The sequence below is a fragment of the Salvelinus sp. IW2-2015 genome, linkage group LG15, assembly GCF_002910315.2.
Source record: "Salvelinus sp. IW2-2015 linkage group LG15, ASM291031v2, whole genome shotgun sequence".
In the NCBI taxonomy this organism is placed as follows: domain Eukaryota; kingdom Metazoa; phylum Chordata; class Actinopteri; order Salmoniformes; family Salmonidae; genus Salvelinus; species Salvelinus sp. IW2-2015.
In genome coordinates this window covers 33,451,231-33,473,088 of record NC_036855.1, presented here as the reverse complement: position 1 = coordinate 33,473,088, position 21,858 = coordinate 33,451,231, and the positions used below count along the sequence as shown (strand labels likewise).

General features: G+C 44.1%; 1 protein-coding gene and 1 long non-coding RNA gene across 2 annotated transcripts in view; both read left to right on the top strand.

Annotated features, from left to right (window-relative positions):
- Nucleotides 1-21,858, top strand: part of LOC111973654 (NMDA receptor synaptonuclear signaling and neuronal migration factor-like) — a 41,741-nt gene that overhangs the window by 2,934 nt on the left and 16,949 nt on the right. Inside the window, 4 exon segments of the mRNA XM_070447100.1 lie at nt 7,909-7,970; nt 8,450-9,316; nt 10,814-10,886; nt 14,849-14,929. Of these exon segments, the coding sequence (XP_070303201.1) occupies nt 7,909-7,970; nt 8,450-9,316; nt 10,814-10,886; nt 14,849-14,929 (1,083 nt within the window).
- Nucleotides 16,459-18,217, top strand: LOC111973655 (uncharacterized). The gene is made up of 3 exons (XR_002878611.2): nt 16,459-17,022; nt 17,301-17,373; nt 17,940-18,217. It is a non-coding gene; the product is annotated as an uncharacterized lncRNA (long non-coding RNA).

Sequence of the window (21,858 nt, the reverse complement as noted above, 5' to 3'; positions counted from 1 at the left end):
CCGTCAATCAAACTGATCACATTATCAAAGACACATATTATTGGACTGAGGCCCAAGAGCTGTGTTTTCCACTTTTTCTATGACAGATTTCGAGACGTGTTCCAGACTCTTCAGAAAGCAATCACCCTTAACTTTAGTGTTCACTTTAAACACTATGATGGTATAATTCCCATGAGTTATGGACTTTTTTTTAACCATCTAGTAGATAGACTATAAAATCCATCAATGTAATGGTGGTGTGGTTTTACATCACTTCTGCCTCAGAATCACAATCGCTGGCTGATTGGTCTCCAACACCAGCGGCTAAACATTGAAGGTCACTTTTCCCATGTAGCTAACATGGACACCCTTGTTCTGACAATTACCCCGTGTTACCCAGGACAGATCTTACGACATATCTTATTTACTGCTAGAATAAAGGTAAAATGGGTAACAAGGTAAGGACACAGACAGGATACCGTCTACTTCTTTATTCTGGTATGTTCTATTATTCATCTTGCAATGCTGGACTGGACGGTTGCTGGACACAAGACTGAGAGTGGTTTCAGCCAAGAGGTATATTTATGCCCTCAAGGTAAATGGACTGATGTGTACCTGACAATGCACTGGAACAAAATATTGATGTATTTGGCCTGGTAACATTAGAATAAGTGTATAMTTGGCTACACTGGGTATTTTAGTAGAATTAGGAGGACAATTATTGCAGGCGGATTGAAGTTCGCTTTCTCTGGCTATGCAAGTCAATAGAACTCCAGAAGTGTTGACGAAACTGTTTCATCTGTTGTACAATGTCATGTCATGGCTCTACTCATCATACCAGGCAGAATGTATTGTGTGGCCACTTGCAGAGCAGTGCTKAAGGTATTGCTGAACACAGCAGAGAGAGCACAGTGGAGGTTAGCTCCATTACAGTCACGATTAGCCCTTTCTGGTTATTACKGCGCATCTTGGCTTCTGTCCTAATTATTCTACATCCACATTACAGGCCTGAGACGCATCTGGTGCCATGGCATTGATATGAGGAATAGCTGGTTCAGCAGCCTCTTGGTGTATTCCATTAGGATATTGTACATTGGCGTTGGGGTGGGTGCGTCCAAACTGGCACCTTATTCCCTATATAGTCAACTACTTTTGACCAGAGCCCTTTAGTCAAAAGTAGCACACTGTGTAGGGACTAGGGTGCCAGTTCGGACGCAATCGTTGTATTACACAGTCACACGCTGCCCTAGTGCTGAACCTACAGCCACTTCTGACAGAGAGGTAATTGTCTGCCTGACACCTAGTATTTATTGTCTGAATCTCAGGCCATCTCAGTACTAATGTATCTTAATTAAGCCGCCAGCCTTTTCACCCAACCTGTGTTCAATTTTCTCTCTGTGCTCTCAGGCAGTCAGAGGGACACAGAGCGATATCCAGAGAGGACAAATACTTTAGATTAGGGCTCCCAGATGATAATAGAGTGGGYGCTCTCTCTCTCTCACTCCCTATCACCCCCCTCTCTGTATGGCAGGGATTACAGTGCAGAGAGGATGTATCTGTGGTATCTAGCTGCTGTAATTACTTTGATTACAGCCTGTAGAGGGAGCCTGGACTGGAATGACACAGGGAGACAGTGATACTGTACAGTGGAGGCTGCCTGGCCCKCATTGATCTGAGTAATTACGCCCGTGTTACTGTTGCGCCAACGGCAGACGGAACAGCAGAATGGAACGCAGGACACAGCGGGTCAGAAACTAACACTGCACACTCAGCGGCTGGGCCGGCTACGGTGCTCGCGCTCAGCATAACTCATCGTGTTATGCAAAGTAGGGCTGAGGGTTGCGTTCCAAATGGCACCCTGTTCCCAATAGAGGCCCTGGTCAAACCTAGTGCACTATGTAGGGAACACGGTGCCGTAGGCTGAGACTGTCTGCGTGTGGTCAAAATACTGATTAAGCTTACTTGGCATTAACTACCCAGTGATTTCCTACATCTGGTGTTGTTGTTGTTGTTGTTTAATCCAATTACGAAGCAATCATTCTTACGGACTCTGATAAACATCAATTTAATCACCTAAGAACCACAGTGTAGAGAGTGAAACGGAGAAAGCGGCCAGCAGGTACTTTGAAGGCCTGCCAAATTAGAGATTTCCATTTGACTCCCCGAGAGAGAGAGAGCGAGAGAGAGAGAGAGAGAAAGAGAGAGAGCAATTGAGGACAAGAAACTAAGACGCTAAGTGGCCAACTTGATATTTGTTGTGTCATCTTGTCATTTCACTCAATTGGATGTATTTGTATTGGAGAGAGAACAGAGTCGAGAAGAGAAGGCGAGAGAGAGAGGGACTGAGGGAGATAGAGAGGAAGACTCTAGGGAAAGGCGAGAGAGAGAGAGAGAGGGTGGGATGGAGGGAGGGAGGGAGGGAGGGAAGGTGAGAAAGATGGGGAGAGGGAGATACATAGGGTGTCTCATAAAGAGGTCATCCCCTCAGTTAGGAGATCTGTGATGAGATTCAGTGGCTGAGCAGGAACACTCTGTGCCCCTCTTTCCCAAATGACTCTAACACATTATAAAAGAGCCCGGTTTGGTGTCAATGAGACACCCAGTAGCTGGGCTACACTCATGATTTCACTAAGGCACCCAGGGCCAGAACACTGAAGGCTGTCTTTTTGACCCAAATGGTAGAAAGAGGCTTAAGACAGTYACTTCAGGCACTAYCTCATTGAGCTGMACTTTTCTTTCTTCATGTSTAAGGRCCAGGATTCCTTCCTGATTACCTGATGAGGAACAACTCTGGGCTTATAACTAGGGCCTGTAGTTTTTCCTGGTCAGGTTACCCTACTCATGTCCTCTATTAAGGCCCCTAATGCATTTTGTCGTCACAGCCCTCTGCATACAACATCAGTATAATGTATTTACATTGCACCACACTGTATGTACAGTGGGAGAACAAGTATTTGATACACTGCCGATTTTGCAGGTTTTCCTACTTACAAACATGTAGAGGTCTGTAATTTTTATCATAGGTACACTTCAACTTCAACAAAAATCCAGAAAATCACATTGTATGATTTTTAAGTAATTAATTAGCATTTTATTGCATGACATAAGTATTTGATCACCTACCAACCAGTAAGAATTCCGGCTCTCACAGACCTGTTAGTTTTTCTTTAAGAAGCCCTCCTGTTCTCCACTCATTACGTGTATTAACTGCACCTGTTTGAACTCGTTACCTGTATAAAAGACACCTGTCCACACACTCAATCAAACAGACTCCAACCTCTCCACAATGGCCAAGACCAGAGAGCTGTGTAAGGACATCAGGGCTAAAATTGTAGACCTGCACAAGGCTGGGATGGGCTACAGGACAATAGGCAAGCAGCTTGGTGAGAAGGCAACAACTGTTGGCGCAATTATTAGAAAATGGAAGAAGTTCAAGATGACGGTCAATCACCTTCGGTCTGGGGCGCCATGCAAGATCTCACCTCGTCGGGCATCAATGATCATGAGGAAGGTGAGGGATCAGCCCAGAACTACACGGCAGGACCTGGTCAATGACCTGAAGAGAGCTGGGACCACAGTCTCAAAGAAAACCATTAGTAACACACTACGCCGCCATGGATTAAAATCCTGCAGCGCACGCAAGGTCCCCCTGCTCAAGCCAGCGCATGTCCAGGCCCGTCTGAAGTTTGCCAATGACCATCTGGATGATCCAGAGGAGGAATGGGAGAAGGTCATGTGGTCTGATGAGACAAAAATAGAGCTTTTTGGTCTAAACTCCACTCGCCGTGTTTGGAGGAAGAAGGATGAGTACAACCCAAGAACATCATCCCAACTGTGAAGCATGGAGGTGGAAACATCATTCTTTGGGGATGCTTTTCTGCAAAGGGGACTGGATGACTGCACCGTATTGAGGGGAGGATGGATGGGGCCATGTATCGCGAGATCTTGGCCAACAACCTCCTTCCCTCAGTAAGACCATTGAAGATGGGTCGTGGCTGGGTCTTCCAGCATGACAACGACCCGAAACACACAGCCAGGGCAACTAAGGAGTGGCTCCGTAAGAAGCATCACAAGGTCCTGGAGTGGCCTAGCCAGTCTCCAGACCTGAACCCAATAGAAAATCTTTGGAGGGAGCTGAAAGTCCGTATTGCCCAGTGACAGCCCCGAAACCTGAAGGATCTGGAGAAGGTCTGTATGGAGGAGTGGGCCAAAATCGCTGCTGCAGTGTGTACAAACCTGGCCAAGAACTACAGGAAACGTATGATCTCTGTAATTGCAAACAAAGGTTTCTGTACCAAATATTAAGTTTGGCTTTTCTGATGTATCAAATACTGATGTCATGCAATAAAATGCAAATKAATTACTTAAAAATCATACAATGTGATTTTCTGGATTTGTTTTAGATTCCGTCTCTCACAGTTGAAGTGTACCTATGATAAAAAATTACAGACCTCTACATGCTTTGTAAGTAGGAAAACCTGCAAAATCGGCAGTGTATCAAATACTTGTTCTCCCCACTGTATATGTACMCAGGCACAGCAGCGTGATGTATAGGCTTGTAACGTTCGTTCTTCTCCTCGTCTGAGGAGGAGCATGGATCGGACCAATATGCAGCGTAGGTTGAATTCATAATGATTTATTTAAAGACGAACACGAAGCACACTGGAACAACAACAAAATAACAAACGACSTAAACAGACCTGAACATGAGAACTTACAGACAACGAAGAACAGGAACAAACTAACAAACGAAACAGTCCCGTGTGGCACAAACACTGACACAGGAACAATCACCCACAAACAAACAGTGTGAACAGCATACCTTAATATGGTTCTCAATCAGAGGAAACGTAAAACACCTGCCCCTGATTGAGAACCATATCAGGCTAATTATAAGAGCGTCTGCTAAATGACTTAAATGTAAATGTAAATGTAATTGAAAAGAACCCAACATAGAAACACATAACATAGAATGCCCACCCAGCTCACGTCCTGACCATACTAAACAAAGACAAAATAAAGGAAATAAGGTCAGGAACGTGACAAGGCTTGGCTACACTATTCCTGCCTGACCACACCACTGTATACAYGAGGGTGTTTAATTCCCTATACATTGCAGCACCACAGACAAAAGCAAAGGCATTTGCTCTGCTTTCACAGAACATGCAATTTGGTTTTACATCAYTTTTCTTAAATAATCTTCTCCACTTTCTTACTTCAATAAGCATGATTGCAATCCAAGGTGAGCTAGGAACAGGGAGATATCAGTTGGTGTTGTATTGGACCTTTGTAGTGTCACAAGGAGATTKGCTCCATGCCACTAGCTAGTTTGTCCTCTGGAAGTGGTTGTTGTGAATGTGTTTTGTCATCCCCATTACCTTTTACACACATCCCTTTAGAATGTGTATAGGAAGGAGTGGAGCCAGAGAGATAAGGGATGATAGCATTCTTTCCTCTCCCTCTCTCTATCAGTTACTGGGACTTTTCAGGGCAGGTTGTTTATTGGGATGAAGCGATTTCCACTAAATGTGCCAGCTGCAGAGTCAAAATTAGCTAGCCTATATATCGTAAACATTTATGAAAACACAAAATTGCTTTTTGGTCTTCATTTAAGGTTAGGTTCTAGGCATAAGGTTAGCAGTGTGGTTAAGGTTAGGGTTAGGCATAAGGTTAGCAGTGTGGTTAAGGTTAGGGTAAGGCATAAAGTTAGCAGTGTGGTAAGGGTTGGGCATAACATTAGCAGTGTGGTTAGGGTTAGGCATAAGGTTAGCAGTGCGGTTAAGGTTAGGGTTAGGCATAAGGTTAGCAGTGTGGTTAAGGTTAGGCATAAGGTTAGCAGTGTGCTTAGGGTTAGGCATAAGGTTAGCAGTGTGGTTAGGTTAGGGTTAGGCATAAGGTTAGCAGTGAGGTTAGGGTTAGGCATAAGGTTAGCAGTGWGGTTAAGGTTAGGGTTTGGTTTAAAATCTGATTTGATGACTTTGTGCCTGTGCYAGCTAGTGACTACAGAGCTGCCTCCAGTACATGAGTCATCCCAATAAATGCCAACCTGCRTTTTCAGGGAGAGAGCTGCTACACGTGCTGCCTCATATTTAATTAGTTTGAGTGTGTGTGTTGTAGCAGGGAGAGGGCCATGGCTACAACAACAAAGCAATCCCATTTCATAGCAGCATCCCCCGGAGATGTGTACAGACTGCACAACGCCAGCCAGCACCACTGACTGGGGGGGAGGATTATAGCCCTGTGTATCTATGTAGGTGTGTGTGTGTGTGTGTGTGCGCGCGCACGCATGCGTGTCATATGTGTGTAAATATGTGCGCACATGCTCTACTTGTTTTAGGCTATATCCTCTGTGTCTCTAGCCAATATTATGTGGAGTCTGCATAGCTATGTGGGCGTGCTTAGAAATGTGTTTGTAGAAATGTGTTTGTAGAAATGTGTTTGCATTCGAGAGTTGATCTAATTACCACTATTAAACCACTTAGTACTGCTGACCATGTTTTTTTTCCTGTTGCCAATTAAGAGAGCGAGAACAATAGCTCTAGCCACTAAATAAAACATTTCCACATTCACTCCACATTTTAAGGGAAAGGGAATTGGGAAAATGATTTTTTTAAAGAAATTGATGTTGAAGAATTATAATGAATTGTATGGTAATATTTCATAACCCACCCTATTACGTTTTAAGTATTCATAAAGATGTTCCGTATGAAATCCTTTGTCAGAGGGTTGGTCATGGAGCYGCAGATTGTGCAGGCTTTTGTTCCGGCACAACACTTAAAACCTGATTCAACAATGGTCTTGATTGTAATCTGGTAGTTTAGCACTGAGCTGGAATAAAAAGTCTGCACAGTTTACAGCCTTCACATGACCATGTCTGAAGCACTGTTCACATTCCAAGTTGGCCAGTTAGAACGCCTCTGTTTGTGTTCCAAATGGCACCCTATTCCCTATATAGGTCCACTACCTCTGACCAAAGCCCCGTGGCCCCTGGTGAAAAGTAGTGCGCTGTTAGGAAATACTGTAGGGTGCCATATGCAAGACACATTTGTCACAAAAGTCTAAAACTGAATTAAATGACCCTGCTACTGTGTGTGGTACAGTGCATGGCAGATCGTATTAGGAAGTATTAAATCTGGAGAAGAGAATTGCACGCGGCTTTTGTTTCGTATTGCAAATCTATCCCCAGGCCCATGCTAAGAAACCGTAGGGGAGATTGAATTTGTGACATGTGAAAGGAGTGCTTTTAAGTTTTACGAAGGTAACGATTGATTTCATGTACATACTCAGTCTCCCACATCCTTCTTCTAACTCTCCATGCCCAGTGCTCCCCACGTGACTATGTGTGCTTGTGTGTGTCTGTGCTTGTCTGTGTGTGTATTTGTGTATGTGTGTGCAAGCGTGAGGAATCATATCAAACCTGTCTGGAACACACTGCATATTGGATTTCACCTTCTGTAGGAGAGAATAATGGCCACTGTGTAGGACACGTACCATGAACATGTTTGCGATGTATAGATAGACTAGCAGCGTGAAGTGACCTTCTCGAGTAGTTTCGGCTTAAGAAGACAGTTCCATAGGGAAATCAGAGTAAAGTCAAGTCAATGAGACAAATGTTCAGGTTAATCAATGATTGCGCAAGACAATCATAGAACATTGCTTGCGTCGCAAATGGAACCCTATTTCCTATTAAAGTGCACTACTTTTAACCAGAACCCTATGGGCCCTGGTCAAAAGTAGTACACTATAGGGAATCTGAAGCTATTTGGCACGTAGCTAGCTACTGAGTAGRTGACGCATTGGAATAGTGAATCACTCTCAGTTGGAGTCAGCAGGAAGGCTCACGGTGGCAGGCAGGCAGTCAGGCAGGCAGGCAGGCAGGCTGCCAGTGGTCCAGTGCTAATCAGTGTTGTGTTGTGCTTCTTTTTGCAGAGCAGCCAGAGCTTTTGGAGATTACCTGTCTCACACACACCCTGAGAACCGTGCCGGCTCAGGTAGGCAACCTCTTCACCTGTGMCCAGCCTCATCTGGTAGCCTACATCCCAACCTCATCTAGTACATTCCAGAGCTTTCCTCATTACATGGCTTGACATTTCCAAGGACCTTCCTCATCACTCGGCCTTCCTCTCATCTCACTGTATAGCAGTTAGAAGCAGAGAATGCTCTGAAAATTTGACCACATATCTGGCATATTTTACTGTGAGAGTGTGTGTCCTCCCAAGGCCCAGGACCGGGCAAGTCTGCCAAACCCCTTCTATCCTTCAACTTATCCTCTCAAAATCCCTACCAATTCCCCTTCTCCGTCATCCATCTCTTCACATCTCATCCCCCCTCTCATCTCCCAAAAGCTTTCTTGGCTCCCTGATGTTTGCTCAAATGTTGCCAAGGCCTTGAGATCACAAGACGAACAGCTCATCTCTTCGCCCCCTCTCTCTCTATCTCTCTCGCTCTCTCTCGCTCTCTCTCTCTCCAGATCACCTGCTGTCTGATACCTTTATCGGCCAAGACACAGACTCCCCTGACCTCAGTCGTTTCCACAACAACCTACACCCTCAGAATCAGCCCCAGGCCCACAGTCTCCAGTCACAGCCCAGCACCCTGCATTCCCAGCCCAGCAGTCTCCAGTCACAGCCCAGCACCCTGCATTCACAGCCCAGCAGTCTCCAGCCCCAGCCCAGCACCCTGCATTCACAGCCCAGCAGTCTCCAGYCCCAGCCCAGCACCCTGCAGCCAGATAGTTTGCAGCCCACAGGACCGTCCAAGCGCAGGCTCTCAGCAGGGCTCTCAGCGGAGCGCAGCTTCTCCTTTGAGGAGCAGCAGCCGCCTCCCAGGTCCACTGAGGGAAGTCTGACGGGCCTGAAGCCAGCTGCCCAGCGGGTCTACACCATCACTAGGGAGGGAGGCATGCTAGGGGGCCGAGGCAGTGAGGAGAGCCTGGAGCTGGAGGTGCTCAAGCAGCCCCTGTCCCCTCCTCCCTCCTCCAACCAGCCCTCGTACTCAAATCCACAACCACCAGGCAGCAAATACCAACGCGGTGGCGGTGGTGGCAACCATCACCATGGCAACCATAACCATGGCCCACAGAACCACAGGTCCCAGTCCCAGCCCCTGCAGAGCTCGGGGAGCGCCCATAACATCCGGGACTGGGGGGTGCGGAGGGGGGGCTCGAGGGAGGACTGCACCCCAGAGTCTGTGACCTGCATCAGGGCCCCATGTCAGAGCCAGCGCTCCCTGGATCTGGAGACGTCCCCGCAAGACGGAGGCAAACAAAGGAAGAAGCTGGAGAGGATGTACAGCGAGGACCGAGACAGAGACAGACAAGGCTCTGCTGAGGAGAGAGGTGAGGAGGAGGAGGGGGAGGGAAGAATGGAGGGGAGTGGGGCCTTAGGTGTCTATATATCTCTTTATCTCCATCCCCTGTCCACTATGATAAGATTCATTTGCAATATAATGTTTTTCTCAAATGCAAAGCACTTAAGGTTGGAATCTGTATCGGTGAAACTGCCATGTCCGTTTGTAATATTACAACAACAATGATGTTACTTCAAACAGTGGGGCCCGCGGAGGTACTGCAGGGGGCCCGCAGCTAAATCTCAATCACACCTACTCATTCAAGGTTTTTTCTTTATTTTTACTATGGAATAATAGTGAAGACATCAAAACTATGAAATAACACATAGGGAATCATGTAGTAACCCAGAAAATGTTAAACAAATCAAAATATATTTTATATGTCAGATTCTTCAAAGTAGCCACCCTTTGCCTTGATGACAGCTTTGCACACTCTTGTCATTCTCTCAACCAGCTTCATGAGGTAGTCACCTGAAATGCATTTCAATTAACAGGTGTGCCTTGTTAAAAGTTAATTTGTGGAATTTCTTTCCTTCTTAATGTGTTTGAGCCAATATAAAATATAAAATCTATTTTGATTTGTTTAACATTTTTTTGGTTACTACATGATTCCATATATCTTATTTCATAGTTTTGATGTCTTGACTATTTTTCTACAATGTAGAAAATAGTAAAAATAAAGAAAAACCCTTGAATGAGTAGGTGTGACCAAGCTTTTTACTGGTACTGTATATATATATACTGTAAAAATATATATAAACTCATAATTATTTTTTATTTTTTATGAATATTACTAACAACAGATTAAACACATTTTGGCCAAGGGATCTGTGGAATAAGTGTAGAGTGAGTGATACAATACAATGTAATATTATTAAACTAGAATTTATGTTCTTAACCCTGGGTTAWCATGAGCCTGGGAGGCTCACAGGGATTTTGGTATCCACAGTACACCAATTATAGATTTTTCAACTCAATACTTCTTGTATTCCCCAACAATCTTTATTTTTCATAAATGCACTGTATTTTAATCTTTAAAACACCAAAGTTTTCTATCTGCCTCATGGAAAAATGTGTAGAATTGCAGGATATTAACGTTAAAGCTGCAACAACCCAAAATCTCTGCCCCATGACAAAATGTGTAAAATTGTAGGAAATTGGCTTGAAAACGGCATAATTTTCTCTCCAATGCCAAGAGGCGAGCCTTTAAAATGTTCTTTCCCAGGGCCCKAGACTTGGTTAGAGGGGGTACCTGACTAATTTGCTATCAAAAAAGGGGTCCCCGGCCCCCAAAAAGTTTGATAACCCCTGCTTTGATAAACAAAAACAATAACAAATCCCCCATGATGGCCAGTGGCACTGTTTCCCCTAATACAGATCTCAGCTCTTTTTAACATTGTATGAAGCATGGTAACTGCTGAGAGAGAACAACAGTTGGAGTCTTATGTTGTGGGCTAAACTTCTGCTTTGTCTCCTTTGTTTGTAGAGGACAACCCTAATAGCTGGTTCCCCAAAGAGAATATGTTCAGCTTCCAGACGGCAACCACAACAATGCAGGCGTGAGTATAGGATACGCCCAGTCCAGATATAACACACTCCTAACGAACATGACATGGCTTCCTCAAGAGTTCTGTGTTCTCAACACGGATCTAAAAATAGATGAGAGTTCAGAGTGCCTCCCAAATATGCACCGGATTCCCAACAGTATATAGTGCCATTTCAGATGTTTCGACTCCTTCACATGGCTCTACCCTGGACACAGTTGGAGGCCAGTAGTTTGAGAGAGGCTCTGTCATGCAGTACAGAAGGGCTAATGACTGTGCAAGGCCTTCGGACCTTGGGCACTGTGTGTTGCATGAGCAGGTTCATTAGTCTACACACATACACACACACACACACACACACACACACACACACACACACACACACACACACACACACACACACACACACACACACACACACACACACACACACACACACACACACACACACACACACACACACACACACACACACACACACACACACACACACACACCGCTGCTGACTGCTTAATTATCACCTGTCTGGTTGAACTAGTAATTACGGCCCACACACACCCTGCACTCCCAGCACGCCATGTCATTCTCCCTGCTCCCTCTCTACTCCACTCATCTCCTATCTGGCCGTCCCCCTGGATCCACGCTCTCTCTCTCTCTCCATCGCTCCCTCTCTGTGCACATCTGTCAACGTCTTTTGTTTATTTTTCTTCTCCATCTGTCGCTGTCCCTCCTTCCCTCTGCGTCATCTGTCCCCCCTCATACTCCCCATGGAGCACTGCACTATATCCCCTATATAGTGCAGTACTTTTGACCAGGCCCATAAGGCTCTGGTGAAAAGTAGTGCACTATATAGGGAATAGGGTGCCATTTGTGATGCACACAGTGTCCTTGACTGGAATAGCATATGATTGACAGCTAGCTCTCCCAACCGTATATCTCTCTGTCAAGTTCTTTATTTATACTAAAGGGTCTTAACTTGATTCTCCTCTCTTTCCTTCCCTTCCTCCACACGGCCTGCACCAACTCCTGCGCCTACAGTATATCGTGAGTAACTCTCTCTTTCTCTCACTCCTTCTCTGTGCCCTCAGACAACTCACTGTTAAACTCTTGGCTATGTCCTCCTGTGTGCTATTACCCACTGTATCCCTCATCCTTATTAACCCCTCTTAACCCCCTGCTGGACTGAGTGTTCGATGTTACGGAAAAACATCAACGCGTATCCAAAGCTCCAATGAATAAACAATACATATTCTGCACAATAGGTCTAAATTGTAAATAAGTACAGATTGAATTCTCACTTTAACAGTATAGCTAGTATTAAATTGTATTAATCTACGGATCAACAATGCAGAACATAAAAGACACAGTACTGTAGCACAATGAGTCACACTAGAGATGGTAGTGTATTGTTTGTTCCTCTGTAGCCGGGGTCATGACTTACACACACACACACACACACACACACACACACACACACACACACACACCCACAACAACACAACACACACACACACACACACACACAACACACACACACACACACACACACACACACACACACACACACACACACACACACACACACACACACACACACACACACACACACACACACACACACACACACACACACACACACACCCCTCTCCACACTGACGTTGTTTTAAGCTTGGCTTCATCAGTTCATTCGGAGCAACAAAAGGACGACTGACTCTTCAAAAGGACGCATTCGGAAGGAACATAGAATTGCCTAGAGCAATATAGGCTTACTGTAGTTATGCAATATTGTATAATACACAAGTGCATAAGTGTAATGAAAAGTACACATTGTAGGTGGTCTCAAGAAAAGGCCATTATGGCGCTCATTGTTTTAGTGGTCCCCGTCTAGATAGAAGTAGATCCCAACTGACACCCTATTCCCTATGTAGGGCACTACCTTGGTCAAAAGTAGAGTACTATAAAGGAAATAAGTTCCCATTTGGGACGCATTGAGAGTGAATAGATTATATTTCATAATTAAGCAATAAGGCACAAGAGACCATGCTATGCGCTGAATACAGTCACAGGTAAATGCTGTTGTTCAGCCCGATGCGAAGCGAAGGGCCAGTCAACCCATTTAACTTTGACTGTATTCTGCACATAGCACGGTCTCGAGTGCCTTATTGCTTCTATAAAACGGTTTCCAACATATAAAATGTAAATAAATGACACATTTTCATGAACTTTATCTTGATAATTAAATTCATACTATTTAAGTATTCCTTTAGAGGAAAGAGTCCGGACAGAAACTGGTTGTMAATTTTTTGGGCAATTTTTGTTAGGGAAAAACACTGGTTGTTCTTTCTATWCTTCTAACAAACAATTGTTGCTATGCTAGCTAAACTAGCTAGCTAGCCGAAAGCTTATTTAGTTATGTCTGCTAACTTTTAAGATGTTTTGTTCACATTAATCTGTACATTRCCATTTATTGTGCATCCACTATAAAAGTGTCGCCTGGTACATTGTCTCCAGGAACAGGATCCATTCTCTTCCTATTTTCTGCCGGAATGGTTCACCAGGCGACACAGAACACTTTTTTAGTGGATGGACGATAAATGGCAATGTACAGAGCGTTAGCAGACATAACTAGGCTAGCTGTAGGCTAGCTAGTTATCCAGTTTAGCTAGCATAGTCCCAGTTGGTATTAGATATAACGTTGCACCCTCTCCCGCCCATGGGGAAAACAACCTGTGGTTACCTAGGTTGCCCCATTGGCTCACAGCAAAAACTTCACCTTTTTCGAATGCAATTTTTGTTGTTGTCTGCTTGTTTTAGTTAATTACAAAGCTACATTTAAGAAAAGGGCAACACGTTTATAGATTACTTTCAACATTGCTTGCTCCCGAGCGTTCTCACTACATAGAAAAACATAATATTGTAGGCATGTGGGGCTTCCCTCATGCCCCTTTTAATGACGGTGCTGTAAGTGAGTGACTGCTAGCTAGCTACCAACAGGAACATTAAGCTAGCCAAGACCAACACAAACAAACAGACTATACAGCTACAAGTAGTAAGTGGAGTTTCAAACAGACTATACTAAACACGTTAAATGTATTGTTATTTTAATGTTGRTAACTGTTTTATTAAAGCAATAAAGCACTCGAGACCGTGCTATGTGCTGAATTCTGTCACCGGTAAATGGGTTGACTTCGGGCCAAACAACGCAATGTACTTGTAACTATATTCAGCACATAGCAGAGTCTTTTGTACCTTATTTCTTAATTGTGCACTGTCCAGTATTCATAGAACAGGTTGTGAAGTAATTTGTTTTATAATCCTCATTAGTAGTTATTAGTTTATACCACAGCATACAGCAGTCTAGTTTATGCACAGTAGGCAACACACACACACACCACACAACACACCACACACACACAACACACACACACACACACACACACACACACACACACACACACACACACACACACACACACACACACACACACACACCACACACACACACACACACACACACACACACACACACAGACAGCTCTCATCATCTGTCTGACAGCAGTGATTGACTCCATGCGTAGAATATGGATAGCATGTCACACATGATGGTTACTCTTTTTGGCACCCTGTCACAACATATATCCATTTAGGAGGTACACACACACAAACACAATTGCTAGTTTCCTGTGTACTTCACCTCTGTGGCTCTGTGTCTGTCTGACCTCTGCTCCTCTTGGTCTCTGATTGGTGGCTTGGTGGTATCCTTATGTGTGTGTTTGCAGTGTGCGTGTGTCGTGTACAACAAGCACCTGTGCTGCTGGCTCTAACCCACTAGCCACTAACCAGTGCTAACCCTGTGATGGCTAATTCTCTGTGGCGTGGATCCCCGCTCACTAACGCCTTCTAACCCTGCACTCACAAACCCAGCCCCTCACTTCTGACCTCTGAGCCCTGACCCCGTTAACACTGTGACGTCCCAGCAGGGCATTCCGGTGCATTGCTGAGAGAAAGAGGAGGAAACGAGAACAGGAGGCAACCTCTACTATAACAGAGACTGAGAGGTACCTTCCTTATCCGACCTGGCTGCCCTGTACACAGTGCTGTAGTGTGGTGTGGCCCCCGCCCCAACAACCCCTGCACACACACACACACACGTGCACACACACAGAAACACACAGAYGCACAGGCACCCTCTAACATTATTGTTGTGCCTCCCCCCTCACACTCACACCCTGTCCGTCAGACCAACTCTAATGATCGACCATGTCTCAGTAGCCTCTCACTGTTCCAGGTAGCGTGATCATACAACACTTTGCTTAAGAGCCAGACAGTTGCCTCCAGAAGTCAATAATCATTGGTGTGCGTGGGTGTCTGGGTTGCTGTGCATGGATGGGYTGGTGGTAAAGGAGGAAAGCTAGTGTCTGTCTCACCAACTCAAACCCAGCTCAAAAGTTGCGCACTACAGTATATATGGAATAGGGTTCCATTTGGGAGACAGCCYAGCTGTACCACTGTAGATGGGACCAGGAGCTGGGTTTGCGTTGGTGAGACTGACACTGCTACAACAGCTTGTCAACATTTYAGTCCGCAGGCCTGGCAGCTGTGCGACAATGGGCAGTGGTGTGTAACCGTGGCAATGAATCARTGTATGAACATTTACAGCGTGGCGTTGGCATGACAGTTTTAATCAGTGTTAAACACCGAGCTGCTGCAGTGCACAMCGTGTGACTGTGTTCATGGAGACTGGACTGTAACTCACTTCTCTGCCGGACAGCGTTGTGTGGCTGTGACTGTATGAATCATGTGTCACAGTGTAGCTCTTACAGGATAAARGGTACAATAAATTGTCGGTGTATTCAGTGCACCAGGGTTCTCATGTGTTGCAGAGGAGTATGGACAGTGTTTCATTGTATCAATTTGGTTCGATTTATTATATTCAGATTGAAGGAACACATATGGATGGGTGGAGATTGGACTAAGAAGTTTGTATATGAAGAGTAACGCACGCACGCTAATACACACACGCACGTGCACACACACCAAAACATTAATTTAGGTCTGGAGGAGGTGCTCTCTCTTGCTCGCTCGCTCTCTTTCATCACTGAGTAATTTCAGGGAGTGCATCGTGCTGTCACAGGCACCCAGTTGATTTGTGTAAGAGACCTTGACAGCATTTTATTTGTAAACCAGCTGTCTAGAAAACACACATTAGCTTTAGCTTGTTATCTAACACGCAAACCGTTAGGCTGCCGTTACACGATGCAACTTGCACACAATTTTAGTTGCTAGCAACTGAGTTCTTTCTTGATTGCTTCGCGAAGCACCCCCCTGCAACTAATCTGTAAACACTTTTGTCACATGATCCATTCGACGGTTCGGAATTCTGACCCAGTTGTCATGTCAACACACAGCTGTCAGTTCTGCGCAGCACAATCCGCGACCAAGGTTGACAGAACAAAGACTAGCACAGCAGGAGATGTTTAAGTGATAATGCACTTGAAGCCGGTGTTTGGAGGATATATTGGCACGGGTGTTGTTTGGCCCGAGACAAAGTTGAGTTTAACAACACCCATGCCAATATATCCTCCAAACATCAGTTTTATACATCAGGTTACCAACATATTCAAATAATGACTTGTTTGTTTCATCAAAAACATTATTTMGATTTTTTTTAAATTCATACTATTTCATCCTTCCACAAGATATAGTCCCGACACAAATCTAGGGTTGCTACCCAAGCCGGCTGGTCGTTCGTTCTATCGGTTCGGTTGCTAGAGACGCGACACATGGACGCGACCCAGTCATTCGTTCTAAATGTTCCATTGCCATACTGGCTGGCAACGTTCTTATCCCTTGCCTGCTAGATAGCCAACTACGGCTAACTTACAGTCAYGTCAAAAAGTGCAGGCAGAATAACAGCAAAGTAGCTGCATTTGCATTTGTTTAACCCTCTGTGGCATGGTGTTGCCCTCAGGCAACATACTACCTTTTTCTACCTCACACCACCACTTACATTTTTTGGGATAAATAAAATATATCACCTAACATGTTTGTATCCAATGAAATGAGGGACTGAAGTGAGTGTGGCCTTTTGTCTGGGGTGGAGCAGTCCTTTCAGGAAGCAAAGCCACATGGGACACAGTGCCACCAATTGGTAAGATAAAATCACTTTTTAACATGTTTAAATTGAAATAACGTTATATAAAAAAAAATATGCATGAGTATGTAAAGACGTATGTTTGATTGTTTAAAGACTTATTTTGTTTTTATTTATATACTAAAACTGTTTTTTGGTTCGTTGCCTCAGGGCAACATTGTGCAGTTAGACCACTTTTGTTTGGGCAATATCATGCTAAAGTGTGGAGATGTGCTYGGATGCATAATTATGACCATAGTCAATGTTTTTACTTTACTATCTACTGATACTTACAGGAAATGGACACAAGAACGTTTTATGGGCRGAAGTGTCATGGCTGTCGTTGAAGAAAGACCAAAGCGCAGCGTGGTGAGCGWACATTACTTTTTATTATAGAAAATGTTGCCAACAAAAACAATAAACAATACAAAACGACCGTGAAGCTTAAKAGGGCTATAGTACCCCAAACAAAGACAACTTCCCACAGTGACACAAGGGAAAAAGGCTGCCTAAGTATGATTCCCAATCAGAGACAACGATAGACAGCTGTCCCTGATTGAGAACCATACCCGGCCAAAACATAGAAATACACAAACTTAGAAAACAGAACATAGAATGCCCACCCAAATCACACCCTGACCAAACCAAAATAGAGACATAAAAAGCTCTCTAAGGTCAGGGCGTGACAGGAAGGAACATCATGGAGCAGTTAGGGTCATTCCCTCTGACAGTGAGCTTGAGGAGTCAGGAAGAGTGGATCCCCGAATCAGGTTTGAAAGACAGTTAGGAGGTCAGKGGTCAGTTAGGGGTCAGTCAGCAAAGTAATGTGTGTGTGCACGTGTGTGGTGTGTGTGTGTGTGTGTTTGCATGCGTGTCGGGATGAAGAAGGGTATATGACACATTCATATGTGTGCTTCCTGCTTTCTTTTTTAAAGGAGAATGCCTGAGGATGAAGATGTAGCAGAGGTTGATGTTCCACGGCTACCCCGGTGGAGAACACCCCACAATGCATACTTCATTGCTTACCCAGAATGGCAGGGCCTGCTTTCAAGATCTGATGATATCATGTCCCTCCTCCAGTACTTCAAGCAGTTTTTCTCTGAAGACATTCTGGAAGTTATTGTAGGGCAGTCAAATCTATATGCGATACAATGTAACGCAAACAAGCCCCTTAACCTCACTACAGAAGAATTGGAGCAGTTCCTGGGTATTGTGRTGTACATTGTTTGGTTTACCAGGCACCTTCATGTTTTGGAACAAAGCCTGCCGAGTGTCCCAAGTAGCTGACACCATGATACTGAATAGATGGGAGGCCATCAAAAAATCCCTGAGGTTGACAGGTGGGATCGCAAGCRAAAGATSATCACCAAAGTCCCCTGCCCTGCTGTGGTGTAAGAATACAACAAGAATATGGGTGGGGTGGATCTGCTTGACTCACTGAGTGCACTGTACCGGGACAAAATCAGATCAAAGAAGTGTTCCACTTCCTGGATATGATCATCGTGACCACCTGGCTGCTCTACCGAAGAGATTRTGAAGGCACTGGCATGAGAAAGAAGGAACAAATGAAGCTGTAYACCTTCAAGTCATACATCGCTGAAGGCCTATGCAAAAATGGAACGAGTCTGGGGCGCAAAAAATGTCGTCCCAGTTCCACAATTGCTTGTGAGGTATGAGGAGAAGAGGAGAAAAGGACCCGCTGCTCCAATTCCAGTTCCTGATGTGCRCCTGGATGCCACAGCCCACTGGAAGATTATGGCTGAAAAGAAGGGGAGMTGCAAGGTACCAGGGTGCACAGGTACACCAAAAGCCAAGTGCCAGAAATGTGATGTCCACCTCTGTTTCACATCCACCAGCAACTGCTTCCTGAGGTTCCACACAGAAGAGAAACACTGATTCAAACAATAACCCACACAAACACACATTCAGACACACTTGCACATATACCCACACACATAAGCTAACCCCTCCACACACACACACACATATACCCGCACACATAGGCTAACCCCTCCACACACAGACACACACACACACTCATTTGGATGTTAGTTTATATGTTTGTATGGAATGTGAGAAACGTTTATACATGAGGTCTCAGTTGTAATTAGTAGTAGTTTGTTTATTTGATTGTTTAATGTTTTGACTTGAAAGCTTCTAATTGTGATTGGCTGAAACTATTTGTGGTTGATGTTTGTCTAAATAAAACTTGTTCTAATGCATATATTGCTTGTTTTCCTTATTCCACTTATCATACGTACTATAAAAAACCTTGGTGTTTCAGTACCCTCGTAGCACATTGTTGCCCTGAGGCAACAAACCAATATCTGGTTGGAAGGGATGACGACACATTTTATGATGGATATATTATCAGGGACCCCCAAGCTGCCCAAAAATCGGGTGAAATATTCCCCCCCCCCAAAAAAAATTAAAAGTCATGCCATAGAAGGTTAAGCTGTTTTCCAGAGACATTTATTTGGATACATCCATAACAATGAGATAATGAGGCATGGTTTCGCCTGGAAAATGTGCTCACTCGTCAGGACACTGATGTTCAGAGGAGCTAGCCAACAACACAGCTAATGTAACAGGGTTATATTGGTGATTCCCCTTGCCACTTTATTGTTAAGCCAATGGGTTTTTGGTTTTAGTTTTGTCTTGCCTTCACCTACTCAACATGGCATCTTATTGGCTGGTTTGCGTAGCTTGCTTACGAGGGAGGATGTTTCAGTTAGAATCGTCCCAAGTGAACAAGCACCAAACCAGCGTTAARTTGTTGGTTGCATAGCACTGTACGTCAAAAGTGATTTTTATACTCCCAAGTGATGATTTAAATGTACAATTTATATCAATTTGTTATTCGAACATCACAAATAAGATGCAGCGTTTTTTGGTGAATATTTATTGTGCATTTTGTTGTAGAGAATTCCCGCCAATACTAGCTAGCAACTTACCGTGTCTGGTGGGGGGGTTCGTATATTTTGTACAGTGTACAGTGCGTGAGTGCAGAGTTGGATGGTGAGCCGTGAATTGCATGACGTGCAATTTTGTGCTGTTTCTATCAGGTATATTGTTCAAAATATTATATTGTATATTGTAATTGTTGTATTATTTTGGTAACTACATTGCCAGTGAACAAGCACCAAACCAGCGTGCGTGAGTGCAGAGTTGAATGGTGAGCCGTGCATTGCATGACGTGCAATTTTGTGCTGTTTTCTGTCAGAATAAAGCTCCATGACTGGTGCTACAAGTTGGAGTTCGTGTCGATGATTGATTGTACACAACGCAAGAAGAGTACTGTTACACTAACACAATCACTTCAAACTGAAGCTGGAAAGACTGCAAACTAGCTGCACTTCGTTTCGTTTGACATTTTTTCAATTTACATTTCTTTGTATATATCTATAAACATGATGCCAGCTGATTCATGATTTCGACTCGTTGAGAAACGKTGCCTGCCTGTCTATCTGTCTCGTCCCGAATCCCGACACGTTCATTACTATGGGACAGCTGSACATCGAATTTGAATATTGAAACAATGTTGCAAATGTCGGAGAGACAGTAGGGTTTTTACAAATCTCCGCTGTTGAAAACGAAATGTTAGTCTAAAAGAAATAGATAATGTCTAGATGCTTTTTATAGTAGAGATAAAGTTTATAAATTGCCTGGCTGAGCTGATGAGACAGTGGATTGCGCAGTCGGATGCAACAGAGTAAACAGGCATTTTAAAGGCATAGATTTAGCCTGTGGTAACTTGTGGAATAGACACCGGCTGGAATGCGGTTTTAAACAATCAGCATTCAGGATTAGACCCACCGTTGTATAAATACAAATTATTGTACATGGTATAGCAGTTAATAAATGCAATTTTGAAGTGAACCCAAACCTCTCCCTGACCAGTTTCAACTGAAATTGTTCAACATGAGCTACGCTAGCTAGCAAGTTTGTTGCTAGCTTGTTTAGCGTGTTGCTAGATACCTACCTAGCTTGATCAAAAAGTGCTGGCAATAAATTTTTTCTAGCGATCTAAATTGAACAGCCAGCATTTTGTCTTAATCGTTCCTTATACAATAACGAAACGCTTGGATAAACCAATAATAATTTGTGAAATCACGATGTAATGCRGCAGATGACACGGGGTGAGTTTAGAATTCTCAAACAATATGACAGAAGCATCTTCAATTTGATTGGCTGTTCCATGCAATTTTAATCGCATTTGAGTTGCTTCATGTAACAGCAAAGTTACTTGAGATGATGTCACTTGCAACTGCAMCTAAAATTGCATGATAGTTGCTTTGTGTAACCCCAGGCTTAGGCAACAGTCTCAATAAAGGTATTACCGTTATAAATTGGACACAGCAGAATGCACAACATTAGTTATAATTTATGAGTGTTTCCTCCGACGTGTTTGTCTTAACTATGGTATTCATACCACAACAGTATAGAGAGAGATTCAGTATTCCATGCTGGACAACACGTGGGACCAGTCCTCTTAAACAAAGACTAGCGACGACAGTGCTAAAACCGTCTTAACAGAGGCATGCATGCACAATAGCATCACGTGTCAAACAAGCATTCATGAATTATGAAAAAAACTGTTTTAGGCTTGTTTCTCTTCTACAACTCTGTTCCACTTACATTTAGGGATGTTTCTTTTCTCTGTTTCCCCTCATCCTTTTCCCTCTCTACTTCCTCCTTTAAAGCAGGCAGTGTTTGTGGGTAAACTGACGACAGCAACTCACACACACACACACCGCCCACACACACACACCCATATGCATAATGCCTGTGTTTGATCCACAACATGAATCATAACCATGGATATGTGTATACCAGACAGCTGTGTAGGACGAG